At 39.8% G+C, this 15,965-nt stretch overlaps 1 protein-coding gene across 1 annotated transcript; it reads left to right on the top strand.

Moving 5' to 3' along the window:
* Positions 1–3,200: 3,200 nt before the first annotated feature.
* LOC127780789 (uncharacterized) lies at positions 3,201–11,672 on the top strand. Its single transcript, XM_052307759.1, has 4 exons — positions 3,201–5,336; positions 5,572–8,015; positions 10,389–10,493; positions 10,712–11,672. Exons 1-4 carry the CDS (start codon positions 3,705–3,707, stop codon positions 10,962–10,964), a joined length of 4,434 nt encoding a protein of 1,477 aa, XP_052163719.1. The 5' UTR covers positions 3,201–3,704; the 3' UTR covers positions 10,965–11,672.
* The last annotated feature ends 4,293 nt before the right edge of the window (positions 11,673–15,965 follow it).

The raw sequence follows: 15,965 nt of genomic DNA, 5'->3' as shown, positions 1-15,965 counted from the left end.
GACGTAACAAATTCTTTCAGTGGTAGACTATGTACCTGTCGACAGCGAGGCGCTCGTAGTGACTTTGTTAATCTCAAAATATGTTAACCCAGTCTCTCAAAGGTACTCATAGGGGTAGGGTGTGCATGTGTGCGTGCGCGTTGTGAGCACTTGCGTTTGTAATTTATTTTAAAAAATCCAACATTATTTTTCAATTTAAGTATATGTGAAATTATTTAAAATATTATCACAACATTAACTATTTTATATCGGTCTTACGTGTTATGATGTATTTAGAAACCTAGACATCAACTATTTAATTTATCGAAGACATCAACTATTTAATTTATCGAAGGAATAAGACTGGACCATAAATTAGATAAATAATTTTAAAGTAATTTAAACATAACGTTTGAGGAGCATTGATTGGATATTTTATATTTATATTGTAGAAGATAGTTTAACTGTGTATATTTGCGTAATATATAGAGTAATATAGTTATTTTCAAACAGTAGAAAATCATATTTTAAAGATCATATTTTTTTTCAATGCCTATGTTTTTTCTTACTTTATCACTTTTATCATAAGTGAGTATGTATCCTTTCTTTTCTTCCATCAACAGTAGGTGATCTTCATTTTTTTTTCAAGTCGTGTGTACCTACGTTTACGTACGGTGTACTTATGTTTTTTTTCTTTTTCTGGTCCACAGTTATACATATAAAGAGAAAGATATTACTTTTTATAAATAATAAATCGAATCTAATTGTAAAATATCGGATTCTTCAATTTAAGTGAAAATCGACGATGACATTAGATAGTGTCATATGCCGGTTTAGTAGTGTTTGTAGGAGAGTCACGTGGCAGCTTAACAACGTTTGTAGAAAGTTTAATGAACTTTTAGTATATGATTTTTAAAATTTAAAGATATAACGTTTAAAGAGCGTTGAAAGGATATTTTGTAGTACTTTTTGTAGAAAATCTAGTTTAATTGCGTATATTTGCACAAATATGTAGAGTGATATTTTAAATAGTATAATAGAAAATCCTATTTTTTAAGACCATCGTTTTCTTTCAATGGCTCCATGTACGTATTTTTTTTTCTATTTTACCGCTTTTATCGTAAGTTCGTACGTGAGTTTCTTTTTTCATGTGAAAAGTAGGTAAACTTCAATGTTTAGTTAAGTGTATACCACGGTTATACAAAATCCGTATGTACGTTCTTATTTTCTAGCCCACAGCAGAGGAAGGTATTTTTTTCTAAATAGTAGATCTATTTTAATGGTCCAAAATACCGGGTCCACCAATTTAACTGAAAATCGACGGTGAGATTAGATAGTGCCATGTGGCTGCCTAGGAGTGTTTGTAGGAGTGACACGTGGCGTCTTAGGAGCGTTTGTAGAAAGTTTTATGGACTTTTAGTATATAATAGATAGATAGATAGATAATAGATAGGTAATAGACATATCCATGTTGTCGGTCAACTCTCGTCTCTTCCCATCGTAGAGAAGCGGACAACTCTGATGAGCTCGCGCCATTGACATGGGTCCTGTATGGATGTCTCAGGACAAGCTGCAGCAGCTGTTCGCGTCCGTCGACACCATGTTGCGGGGTGTGGTCAAAAGGCGTTGGAGTTGCTACCGGATGCCGACAACACAGTTGATGGCTGACATGATTGGGACCAACTCCATCAAACAATGGAAGTTGGCACCACCATCACCTTTGTCTCCCTTGGCTCCTCCTACCGCATCAGCATTCCTAGCCTCGCCCGGTAGCTAGGCAGCACCTAGCCCAACACGGTGAAAACTCGCTTCCCCGCACGAATGGCTACTCTCTCCAGAACTGAGTCAAGCAACTCCAATGGCTCACGAATGTCGCCGCCCACGTGCTCCTTGTAGATCTTTGAGGCGCATCCATGCAGCTGCTGTTCGTCAGCCAATTGGACTTCCTATTGTCCTCGTCGACGGTGACTGATGTAGATCTGGTGGCTGCTTTTGCTGCTTGCCACCTTTATTCTCTGCTATGACCTAGCTGCTTCTCGCCGCTGGCCATTGCCATCTCAGCCGCCGCAACCACAACCATTGGGGAGACAAAACTAAGAGAGAGGAGATGTGAGAGGAGGGAAGGGGGAGGAAGAGAGGATGAAGGATGAAGAAAAGCACACTTTAGTCCAAAAAGTTTGGAAAAATGTAACAAGGTAGTTGCATATTTACGATGCATGTTAAATTGTGATGGCATGGTTTTAATTTTACGAATAGTACTGGTATTTTTGAAACAGATAGATTTATAATGGCATAGGTCTAGCTAATTAATCCTTGATTTGTTCTATCAGGGCATCAGACCCGCTTTGTTTAGATCATTTAATTTCAACAAAAAGCAAACAAGAGAGAGGAAAGTAACAAAAATAATGTCGAGAATGTACGTATTCTCACCTTGCACTCGCAGCACATATTCTGGGAACAAGCTTTTTGTTGGAGGCTCTTCAGTATGAACACACACGCAGAGAGAGGGGGAGAGAGAACAGGTTAATTCCCTTGAGGATCTAGAAAAGAACTTGAGCCTGCCCAGCTCCAGCACAAATACGGCTCAGCTAGCCCGAGTAAGTTGCCTGAGATTTTAGAACATGCATGCTCAATACGCCAACATGGACAGTGGTCTCGTACCTCATATTGGAGATGAGTGTCCGTAATAGTGGGGATCGTGGTCTCATGACGTCACACGCGACCTGTAGAGGTCGTGCTCATCTCAGCTCGGTTGCTGCAAAGCTACATGTTGGAGCTGTGTGTTGGGCAAGTCCGGAGTCCCACGAGACATTTGGATGGGAAGGAAAAGAGAAGCAGAGGAGGATTTGCCATGGTCGTCTTTGCCGCTCCCCACCACCACGAAGGACGACTCCTGGCATGGTTGTCGTTGCTCTTCATTGCCGCAGATTCGGTGAGCTCGCGACCAGATCCGATCCGATAAGCTCATAGCTAGATATGCCACCGTATCCAGCGTCACCGCTTGTAGAGAAGGGATGAAGTGAGAGGCCGGCGGTGGAAGAGAAGCCAGCCATGGTGGTGGATGATAAGGAGGGGGAGAGACGTCGCTGCGTTTGAAGATTGGAGGTAACGACATCAAGAGAAGGGGATGGTGTTTGGGTTAGTGGCAAGTGGGGATAAGGGAAGGGTGGGGTGGGGGACATAGAAGAGGCTAACATCTACGTATTTATTTTGTTGTTATATGGTCTCAAATATAAAAGTTTAAGTTGATTTGATAATGATAATTATGCAATGGCTGACATATAAATGGTTAGGAGCTGAAATATAAAATAGATAAAGGTAATCTCTATTATTGAAGGAAACATACAATAGATAAAAGTAGTCTCTATTATTGAAAGTTATGTGACATTTGTATAGTAAAAGATATAAAATAGATAAAGGGTAGTCTCTATTATTGGAGGTTGTGTGATATTTGTATATAGTAAAAGATATATGTATCTACGGTGAAGAACCAATGATAACAGACCAAATGAGGGGAAAGTAGCGTGCAAATTTTCTCCTGTAGAGCAGAGAAGTGCGATTAGGCATGTTCCACCGGTCCAAAATCTTGCCGAAATCAACCAAAACACAAGTCGCACAAAGTCACAACCTTGAGCTCAGGTCAGTCGTTTTAGCTCAAGGAGTCAAGGGTAGCAATCCGGAGTAGTGGCGACTGGCGAGCCCTGATATCGGGCAAACTGGTCGTCATGGAACCTGGAAGCAGCAGTAGGGAGGGGGAGCAGCAGGAGCCAGCAAACGAACGACTAACCGCCACCGGAGGAGGAGGAGGAGGAAGCCCTGTCTCAGATCAGGAACTCTCGGATGGTGAGGAAGTGTCTGATGGTGAGTATCAGGCCGGCGACGATTTCTCTGGCTACGCGGTCCGGGGCCGGGGGTTCGTCGAGAAGGAGCACATATTCGACAAGGTGGTGACGCCCAGCGACGTCGGGAATCTGGGCCGGCTGGTGATCCCGTGGCAGCACGCGGAGTGCTACTTCCCGCGGGACGTACCCGCGAACGAGAGGGAGGGCGTCGTCCTCAGATTCGAGGACGATGCCGGCAAGCCATGGCGTTTCCTCTACCGCGGCAGCAGCTTGACGTTGGGATGGAGCCACTTCTTCAGGAAGAACCGCCTCGACGCCGGGGACATGGTCTCCTTCTACCGTGGCGCCAGCGAGGCCACCCGTGACCGCCTCTTCATCCACTCGAAGCGCCGGATGCACATTCTCCCTACTCTAGGCTACTCAGACCCTCAGGTTCATATCAATCGCCTCTTTCAGCTGCTGGTTCGGGTAAGAACCATGGTTTCATCCTTCGGTAAATCTGGGTCGCCGTCGCCGCCCAATTCTCCGCTTCCTACAGTTCAAAATTTCACCTACAAAGCGCTAAAAGATTGCCTCCAAGATCTGCACTACGACAGCCTCCTGTCCATGATGGGGAGAAACCACAAAAGTCAGTCAACATCCGCAAAGATCCGTGATACTATTCCTACGCTTGATGCTTTGATACAATTACGAAGCCTGTCAGATCCAGTTTTTCGTATTCCCGCCGCAGCGACGTCGCATTGCATCCTCTTATGCCGTGGTGTTTTGGGGATCATGGGCTTCCTATGCTCTGATGAGAATATGAAGGAGGATCACCGGATGCTTCAGGTTCCTGCTTTTGATGATCTGAACTACTCTGCCCAAGACAAGATTACCAGGATGAAAGAACAGACAATGCCATCATCCCTGGCTGACCCCATTTATCTGTTGCCCACAGCAATCAGGAACCTGCTGTATTTGGACCTCTCAAATTGCAGTGACATTGTACAACTGCCTCCTTCCCTGGGATCATCACTTCATATGCTCTCTGCACTAAACCTCTCTTGTTGTTATTCTCTTCGTGCGTTGCCGGATTCACTAGTATGCCTGTACGACTTGCAGATTCTGCTTCTTTCCTTCTGCCACAATCTGCAAAACCTTCCGGTGTCATTTGGTGATCTTTCTAATCTCAGGCTGTTGGATTTGTCGGGCTGTCGCAGTCTTAGATTGTTCCCTTCTTCTTTTGTCAATCTGGGCAGTCTAGAGAACTTGAACTTATCTGACTGTATAAGGCTGATGGGCATTCCACAGAATTTTGAAGATCTTCAGAAGCTCGAGTACTTGAATTTTGCAGGATGCTACAGAGTGGACCTGCCTGTTTACTGCCTAACCAACCTTGTTAATCTGAAGTGCCTAACTCTGTCAAACCACACTGATATCAAAGATTTTCCTTATTCCTTCACTGATCTTAAAAGACATCTATACCTGTCAAGATGGTGGAAATACAACCGGGTACATACCCAATGCAACCTAAAGGTATGCTGCTTCTCTTTTTTCTTAAGCTTCAGATCAAGTGTTTTTTAACAGGCTCAAACCTTTGCAAACGTACTCTAAATGTGCAATGTCATTAGTGGAGCAGTGCTTGTTTTATACCATGCCTTTAATACTCTTTTAAGTGTGAAATCTTCTTACTCCAGAAGCTAGTTTTAGTTTATAATCTGTTGATTTTCCTTTTAAAAAAAGATCTAACGTGTAAACATCAACCAAACAGACAAATCTTTTGCAGTCCTATAGGTGTCACCAGCAAAGAATAATTAACAGCTTACTGTCAGATGGTTCTGATGAGGGTGACATTACTAGTGAGCAGAGTCTCACATCTATCTGTATATTTGGTGAAAGCGGCACAGGGAAGACTGAGCTACTCCATGAAATTTATAATGATCAAAAAATTTTAGAGGGTTTTCATCTGAGGATATGGATAAATATGTGTGACAAAAAGAGGCTATTGGAGAAGATCATAGAGTTTACAACTTGTGCCTATTGCTATGATGCCCCATCAAGCATTCTTGAAGAAACTGTAAGAGAAGAGCTTAATGGCAAGAGATTCTTACTTGTACTGAATGATGCTGATATTGAAAACCAATGTTTCTGGACAGATGTATGGAAGGTATCAAATGTTGGTGCCGCAGGAAGTGCTCTTATTGTAACCACAAGGAGCAAAGAAGTGGCTAGCCTATTTGGAGCAATGAAACCCTATTACATGAATCCCCTATCTAAAGAAGAATGCTTTATGGTCTTCCAGGAACATGCTGGTTGTGGTTTTGATATTAATAATGACCATGAGTTAACAAAAGTTGGCTGGAAGATTGTTGAGAAATGTGGTGGTAATCTATTGTGTATGAAGGCTCTAAGCGGGTTATTATGGCATTCTGAAACTGCTTTGTCTGAAATCGATTCGCTTGTTGGCGGTATTGTACCAGCACTAAGACTCTGTTATGATCTTCTACCGTCACATCTGAAGCAGTGCTTCAAATTCTGTTCCCTGTTTCCAAAAGACTATGTTTTCGTCAAGCATCACATCATCCAATTATGGATCTCTCAAGGTTTTGTATACCCTGAAGAAGATAGTCAACCAGAAGACACTGGCCTGCAGTATTTTAATGAGTTTCTCTGCAGATCATTTTTCCAACACTGCCCCTTTAGTAATGATCATGAAGACAAATTCGTTATGCATGAGTTATTTCATGATTTGGCACGTTCCGTTTCAAAGGATGAAAGCTTCAGTTCAGAGGAACCATTTTTCAGCCTTCCTGAAAATATTTGCCACCTTTCACTTGTTATTTCAGATTCCAATACTGTTGTGTTGACAAAAGAACATAGACATCTGCAGTCCCTTATGGTTGTCAGGAGATCTGCAACAGAGTACTCAAGTTCCTTTGTGCCACTTTTGAAAATATTGGGTTTGAATGATCTTCTGATGAAATGTGGATTTTTAAGAGCATTGAATTTGAGCTGTACAACAATAGTAGACCTGCCTGGTTCAATTGGGAGGATGAAACACTTAAGATTCCTGGCTATGAACAACACAAAGATCAAGAGTCTACCAACTGAAATAGGTCAGTTGAACACCCTTCAGACATTGGAACTCAAGGATTGTTGCTGCCTCATTGAGTTACCGGAAAGCACGAAGAATTTGATGAAGCTGCGACACCTTGATGTTCAAAAGGAACCAGGAAATATTCATGTTGGCATGCCTTCTGGGCTCGGGCAGCTAACTGATCTACAAACACTAACGGTATTTAATATTGGGGATGATTTATCACATTGTTCAATTCGGGACTTGAAGAATCTCAGTGGACTAAGGGGACATGTTCATATAACAGGGCTTCAAAATATTACTGCAGGTGATGATGCCAAAGAAGCAAATCTAGTAGGTAAGCAATTCCTACAAGCTTTGACACTAGAATGGTGTTGCAGCAGTGAGGAAATGGAAGATGAAAGTGACAAAGAAATTGCTAATCAGGTCCTTCAAAATCTTCAGCCAAACACTAGCATTCAAGAGCTAGCTATTCAAAATTATCCTGGCAATTCGTTCCCTAATTGGATTAAGGATTCAGGGCTTTGCATGCTTGTTTCAATTACAATTGACAACTCGCAAGACTGTAATGAGATCCCGTACCTTGGTGACCTGCCATGTCTTAAATTTCTCTTCATACAGAAAATGTATGCTGTAGAAAACTTTGGACAAAGAAGTAACTCTTTGACTACTGATGGTAAACATGCCCCTGGATTCCCATCACTGGAGATACTGAATCTGTGGGAGATGTATTCTTTGCAATTCTGGAATGGAACAAGATATGGGGATTTCCCACAGCTTCGCGGTCTCTCTATCAGTAGATGCCCAAAACTCAGTAATTTACCACCCCTGATTTCCCTGCTATATTTGTCATTTCACTGTGGTGATCAACTGCCAGCCTTGTCAGAGTTTCCATCACTCAAGTCACTGAAGATTGAAGGCTTTCAGAAGCTCAAGTCTGTCAGCTTCTGCCCTGAGATGCCATTGTTACAAAAATTGGAGATAAGTGATTGCAAAGAGTTAGTATCAATAGATGCTCCTTTGTTGTCTGTTTCAAATTTAAAAGTTGTCAGGTGCCCAGAACTTCATTTTGGAGGCAGTTGGCTCGAAGGCTGTCTCATGTGGGAAGAGTTTAAAAGGTAAACAAATATATAAGTTTATACATTATAAATCCGATATAAATATTTGTTTGCCTTTTCTTATCCACTTATCCATAGTTGCCTAGTAACAAAATGATGAGACCGAAAAAAAAAAACAATTCTGTCTCAGTAATTTTAATTCATTCTCTCCATGTAAAATATGACCCTACAAACCTGAATATCTATCATATTCTCTAAGAATGCATATATGTTGAACAATTATACTCCATTTAATCACAAACTAGCTGGGTGGCCCGCGCAATTGCGCGGCTAGCACCTATATAAAATTATATTTTTTTTAGTATGATTTAACTTAAAATTTATTAAATAGTTATCTCATTGTCTTAAGATTTTGAAAGACCAAACCTTATCATCCTCGTATTTCTAATTTTATAGTTTTTAAAAGTCACATCAGTTGCTACCCCTTAGCTTGCTCAATCTACCGCTGTTTCTATTCATTCTCCTTGGAACCTTTAAACATTGGATCTAAAAACTTAGTTTTTAGAGTTTATTGTCCTGTTGGGCTTCTTTTTTATAATTTCTAGAAGTCCCGTTAAACACTGCTATTATACTCCTCTACAACCGTCCACTGCATCTTCTCTTTATTATCATTGCTATTTTAAAAATTGAACATAAGTATCATTTAGGTTCATCTTTTTACTTTCTAGAAGTTCCGCCAAAACGTCAATGTCTTTGTCACTGTACTCCTCTATGGCTCACCCGCTGCCGCCCTTCTTTATTGTATTGAGATTTTAAAATCAAACATGATTATCATTGCGGATTTTTTTTTACTTTTTAGAAGCCCGAACCTTTAAAAATTGAACCTTATAGTTTTTAGAGTTTTATTGTCTCGTTGGATTTTATGTTTTTTATAATTTTTAGAAATCCCGTCAAACGCTGCCACTATACTCCTGTATGACACGTCCGCCCGGCGCATAATCTTTATTGTCATTGGGATTGTAAAAAATCGAACATAACTATCGTTGGAATTCATTTTTTACTTTCTAGAAGACCCACTAACCATCGGCGGCTCTACTATTGCACTCCTATACAACCCGTCCGTTGCCTCTCATTTTTATTGTAATTGAGATTTTTAAAATCAAATATGATTATCATTGGAGTTTACTTTTTTACATTCTAGAAGTCCCCGCCAACCGCCTTGACTGATTACTTCACGACCTGCTCGTCGTTCTTCCTTTTAATCGTCAATAGGATTCTATTTGGTGTTTTATTAATAGTTTTTAGATGTCTCATCAACCGCCACCACTCTGCTCGTCTATAGGCCTGTTACTTAATTAATCTCATCATGTGTTTTAGATGGTCTTTCCTTTTAATAGTTTTATTTTTTTATCACCAATTTCAGTTATTTATAAACTGTATTCCTAGTTGAAATCTTTTTTTCCTAATTTCAGAATTTATTTTATTTATTATTGTGTTCTTTTGATATTTTTATTTTTTATTTTCAATTTCAGTTGTTTCAAAATTATATTCCTACTTTAACTCTCTTTTTAATTTGCCTAATTTTGGATTTTATTTTATTTTTTATTCTGAATATTAATTAATCTACTATTGGGTTCTTATATGTACTCTTATTTCAATATTACTTATATTTAATTCCGAATTTAAGTTAATTTTAAATTGTATTCCTATTTGAACTCTTATTTTCTTTTTTTTCTAATTTCGATTTTTTATTTTTTATTATGAATTTTAATTAATCTCGTATTGGATTCTTATATGGACTCTTCTTTCAATATTCCTTATTTTCCGAATTTCAATTATTTATAAATTGTATTCCTACTCGAACTCTTCTTTTTTTCTTTTTCCAATTTTGAAATTTATTTTTTTATTATTCCGAATTTTAATTAATCACGTATTTGGTTCCTATATGGACTCCTCTTTCCATATTGCATATTTTTAATTACGAATTTTAGCTATTTTTAGATTGTATTTCTACTTGGACTCTTCTTTTCTTTTTCTCCGATTAATGTGGGAATTTCTAGCCTCCACAGCGAACGTGGTGCCTCCTTTCAAAGCTGTTTTAATAATATATTAGATAGATAGATAGATAGATACTTTCCAGATCACAGCAAAGCAACTTTTACAGTTTGTTCTTACTGTTGTATAATCAACACATTTTTTTGATAAAATATCAGTTAAAGATTAGAGGTTTGATTGTGTGCTTCTCCTTGTAATTAATAACTTTGCTAACAGATTTTATTAATAATAAACACAATTAACGGATTTTTATCTTAACTAATAGATTCTGCTATAATAATAGCCATCCTCCTCTGCAGCTGTTATTCACAGGAAGGTTGATGTGCCTAAAACAATTGTATCAGATCCTTATTGTTCTTTCTTTTTCCTCATACATAGGGATAAATGCACAATAAAATATCTCCTTGTGAACACTATGAAAGATGATGGCTGGAATTGGATAAAGTACGGCCAGAAAGATATACTTGGTTCCAAGTACCAAAGGTGAGAACATGCATCTCTCTTGTTTTGGACTCTCTACATTCTAAACAGATTTATAGTCAAAGCTAACTTGTTTTGGCTGACTAAATCCTAAAAAACGTACTTTTGTGATCATCAGGAGTACAAAGTAGGTTTTCTAAGCATGTTTTGAGCTATAGATAAAATTTTATGATCATTTTAAAGATTGGAAACTTAAGCATGACTTCCGGCAATTATTTCAGATCATACTTAAGGTGCAACCAGATGCACTCAACGGGATGCAAGGCAAGGAAGATTGTTGAACCTAGCAATGATGATCTGAACATATGGTTGGTAACCTACATATATGAGCACAACCATCAACAACGAGCAGGGCCCACCGACGAGCCGTTGCCTTCTGGTCAGCACGTTCAGCTGGCAACAACACGTAAAAGAAAGGAATTTGATGCATCCAATGATGAAATGACACCAAAGAAACAGTTCAGTGAAGAATGAAGTTTTTGTGATTTTTCCTCTGGAAGCTTCCGCTCCTCTCTCACTTGCTTATTCTATACTAGGAGTACAAGCATATGGATACATGGGCCTCTTGGACTACAACACATACAACCTAACACTCCCTCTCAAAATAGGCGGTATATATCTATCATACACATCTTATTACATAAGGATGTACACTCTTTTAACACCTAGAGCTTTTGTTAGACAATCAGCCACTTATTCTCCTGACACTACATAACATAATTCTAAAGTTTCTTTATCCAATTTTTCTTTGATGAAGAAACGATCTATCTCTAGGTGGTTTGTTTGATTATGCTAAACCAGGTTATTGGCAATGTTAATAGTCGACTTGTTGTCACACTAAAATTTCATTGGGGGGAGGGGGCATTCTTCAATAGCTTCAACTCAATCAACAAATTCTTTAACCATATTAATTCACTTACACTCACTAACATGGCTATGTATTCAGCTTCGGCCGTTGAGTAAGACATCACAGGTTGTTTCTTGCTCCTCCAAGGCACCAAGTTACCACCAACAAAAGCACAATAGCCTAAAGTTAACCTTCTATAATCTGGATAACTAGCCCAATCTGCATCACAATAACCTTCCACCCTTAGATGTTCATTTTTCTTGAACCATAGTCCTTTGCCTGGGTGTGAACACCAAATTTGGTAAGCCCCGAAGTCATCATTGGCCCAAAGTCAGTATCGGCTTCAGAGTTCTGGAATCGGTCGGTAGGCACTATCAATCGTCGACAGTCGGATTCTTGATGGGTTCGGTTAAGGAAATTAATTAATTAAAAAAGTTTATCTGGAAGAGACCGAGTTCAAGGAGGATGTGGCATAGTAGTTTATCTATTAATTAGGAAGAGTCTGCTAGTTTCCTTTTATCATTAGGAAAGTGTGTTTATTGTTCGATAAAGACTTTATGTTTTCCTTTTATCTTTAGGAAAGTTTCTTTCTTGTCTAAGAATGGCTAGTATCTACCCATGAGTATAAATATGTACACCTGAGGTCATTGTAAACTATCTCATAGATTAATAAAGTTACAATTGGCGCATCGCCAGCCTCCTTTCCGAGGTTTTATTTATCATCCGGCGGAACCTGGCACCTAACGCGGGGCTGCATCGCCTTTCGATCTCCGGTGAAGGGGTAAGTCCTACGTTTCGCCGGCCTAGGCAATTTTTTTACGCGTAAAACAACAGGAGAGGCCCAGGCAATTGTATCGGCTACGTTGGTGTTGTTCAAGGCTGCATCGCTTCGATCTCTTAGATCGCTTTGGTTCAATTGATATATTTTCCTACTTATTTATCATATATCTTAGTTAATCTAGTTTGGTAACTTGATTTACTTGTATTGGCTAGGATCTGCTTTAGGGTTTTTTTTTGTCGGTATTAGCTAAATTGCTTTGCCAGATTAGATTAGCTAAGGTATCCACCACTCTTAAAATCAGTCAAAGGCTTGATTGTTTGGACTTTATGTTTATTTGCATACTTCGAGTTGCATTGACCTTACCTATGCTTATAAACATAAAAACTAACATGCCTTTGATTGTCAATAAGGGTTTCATCGAGGTTTTAGACGATAAGTTATTTGGACGTTGTATCGGCTCACAAGGATTACATACAAGTTAGATTTAGCCGATCGCAACAAAGGTTTCATTGTTTATCTAATCATTTGGATTTAATGGCATCGGACCTTTAGCCGATGTATGCTTTAACCATTGGATCACTTATTCTATCATATCATTGTTAGCCGATTGGTTTCTATTAGACTATATTGTTGTTTTATTATCATCAGCCGATTGTCTTTATATCATTATCTACATTGGACATATAGCCGATTACTCAAAACTCTATCGACATCGGCTAGTATCGGCATCGGCTGGAATTACTCCATCGGCTTGTCAGTCGATCGGCCTCCTGGTGATTAACATATTTGTCTATCTTGTCGGTTGTAGGATCAAATTGACTGGAACGTCCACATCTCATCAATATTTTGGACCTGCACTGGAGCTAAGCAGATCTCCCAAGCTATTGTGTTTGTCGACTTAGTTCGCGCTAACACAGATCTGGCATCATCGGTCGAGCGCGGATTTTTCGTCAACATTAGGCTTCCCTTCAAATATCTTAGGATCCTATACACAGCCTCTATGTGACCACTTTTTGGATCATGCATATATCGGCTCACCACACTAACAGCATATGTTATATCTGGTCGTGTATGGCACAAATATATTAGTCTTCCCACCAACTTTTGATATATCTCTTTATTCACTGGATTTTCGGACTCAGCACACAACTTATGGTTTTGCTCAATTAGTGTAGAGGTTGGTTGACAACCAAGCTGTCAGGGTTACGGATAAGGCATACCCTCCACCCTTGGATATACGTTATACATCGATATGGTATATCTGCGCGTATACGGACGTTCTCTGTACACGCAAAGGAAATTCATCACGGAGTCCACAGATGAAAAGATTCCTACTCGGATAGAACTGGGTCGTCACTGTATCGTGTAGGGTCCGATGTCTCCGAGTCCTACTTGGAGACCACCCGACTTGCGATATAAAAGGGACCCCCCGGGAGGACCTAAGGCATCGAATCTCATAGCCAAGACAACCACCACAGCCTACGAAGCCGGAGCCTACAGAAGCCAGGTCGCCGGGTGATCTAGTCGAACCAACTCGATTACGGTTTCGTCGGTATCATCGAGTTCTGCTATTCCCTTTGTAATCTGTGGTTCCCACTATATAATCTCATACCAGCTGGATTAGGGCTATTACCTATCAAGGGGCCTGAACCAGTATAATTCCTGTTTTTTGTTTCCTTGATGTCGTACTACGTAGATCCTCGTACCAGCGTACTCCAATACCCTCTATATCCGGTCTACGGGTATCCCCCGTCGACACAAGCATACATGTGTCACTGAGCATATCCAATGCATATATTTTTTTTGAAAGTACTATCCCTTTAGTGTATCTTTCAATCTCGATGCCTAATATGTATATCAGCCGACACAAATCCTTAACTTCAAATTCCTTAGATTTTTTTAGTCTTGCTATCTCGATAGAATCATCCCTTGTGATAATCATATCATCCACATACACAGCAAGGATACTAGTGTGACACCTCTTATGGCGATAGAATATTGTATGATCCCCATTGCATTGCTTATAGCCCATGCTACACATTGCATGTCTGTTGGTATTTCTTAACGTCACAAATAAAATCCGCAAGCGCACGGAGATACCGATGTAGCACTTCACCCGGGAGTATTCCAAGGTATCGATTTCCACAGGGAACATGTGTGTCAGCTCTTCACCAGGTTCGTCCGAGGACGTGAAGCAAAGGTAGGCAAAGGGTAGAGAGGATTTACTAGTGAGAGACAGTGTCTACAGAAAGCTCAATTTAATCTTAACGCGGTACTTCGGGCGCTGGCCAGCCTGCTGCTCCCAGATATGGCTCTACAATGTACCCAGACAGGGAGGACTTTGGTGTTTTGAGGGCTGTCATCGCCTTTGCACCCACCTCAAACCTACTGTGGGATACGAAGCAAACACCGGAAATTAACTACCTAGACACCACGTCTACGCAGTTTGATAACTACTTTAGCGTTAGCTAAACACAAAAGCAACCACTATATTTTACGAGATTATAGTGATCAGTGATGCTGCACGCTGATTAGGAACTAACCAAGAGGTAACTCTCACAGAATAAATCTTCATTACTCCAAATTATATTCGATTAAAGCAGAGTACTTAATGTGGAGGAAACCGACTATTAACAGTGAAATTTGGTAAGCCCCAAAGTCATCATCGGCCTATAGTTAGTATCAGCTTCAGAGTCCTGGAATCGGCCGATGGGAATTATTAAGTCACCAATAGTCGGATTCTTGCTATATTCGTTTAAGAAAATTAATCTATTAAAGGAATCTTATCGAGAAATGACCGAGTTCAAGGAGGATGCGGCATGGCAGTTTATCTATTAATTAGGAAGAGTCTATTAGTTTCCTTTTATCTTTAGGAAAGTATGTTTAGGTCCAATAAGAACTTTATGTTTTTCTTTTATCTTTAGAAAAGTTCCTTTCTTGTTCGAGAAGGACTAGTATCTACCCATGGGTATAAATATGTACACCCAAGGTCATTGTAAACTATCTCTTGATCAATAAAACTACTCTCGGCGCATCGCCACCCTCTTTACCAAGGTTTTTACTTATCATCCGGCGGAACTTGGCACCTGACGCGGGGCTACATCGGTTTTCGATATCCAGCGAAGGGGTAAATCCTACGTTCCGTCGACCCTGGTAATTGTATTGGCTACATTGACGTTGTTCAAGGCTGCATCGCTTCGACCTCTTGGCTTGCTCTGGTTTGGTTGATATATTTGCCTACCCATTTATCATATATTTTAGTTAATCTAGTTTAGTAGCTCGATTTATTTGTATCGGCTGAGATTCGCTTTAGGGTTTATGCCAGTATCGGCTAAATCGCTTTACCATATTTGATTAGCTAAGGTATCTACCACTCTAAAAATTAGTCAAGGGCTTGATGGTTTAGATATTATGTTTCTTTTCATACTTAGTGTTGCATCAGTACATTCGACTTACTAAGTCATGCTTAGAACCATAATCTCTAGTTTGCTTCTTGATTGCCAATAAGGGTTTCATCAGGGTTTCAGCCGATGAGTTATCTGGACGTTGCATCGGCTTACAAGGATAGCATATAAGTTGGATTTAACAAAGGTTATACTGTTTATCTATTCTTGTGGATTTTATGACATCAGACCTCCAACCGATGTATGTTTTAACCATCGGATCATTGCTTATTTTATTATGTTATTATTAGCCGATTAATTTCTATTCGATTATGTTTATCAGCCGATTGTCTTTATATCATTATATACATCAGTGTCGAAGGAAGATCCTCAATAGCGGGGGGTCGTGAAACCCCCCTTCTCGTGAGTTCGGCCGGGGGTAGAAGCTCGTTTCTTGGAAATCA

Source organism: Oryza glaberrima, chromosome 7 (assembly GCF_000147395.1).
Source record: "Oryza glaberrima chromosome 7, OglaRS2, whole genome shotgun sequence".
Taxonomy (NCBI): Eukaryota; Viridiplantae; Streptophyta; class Magnoliopsida; order Poales; family Poaceae; genus Oryza; species Oryza glaberrima.
The sequence above is the reverse complement of the archived record's forward strand: the minus strand, read 5'-3'. Positions and strand labels throughout refer to the sequence as shown.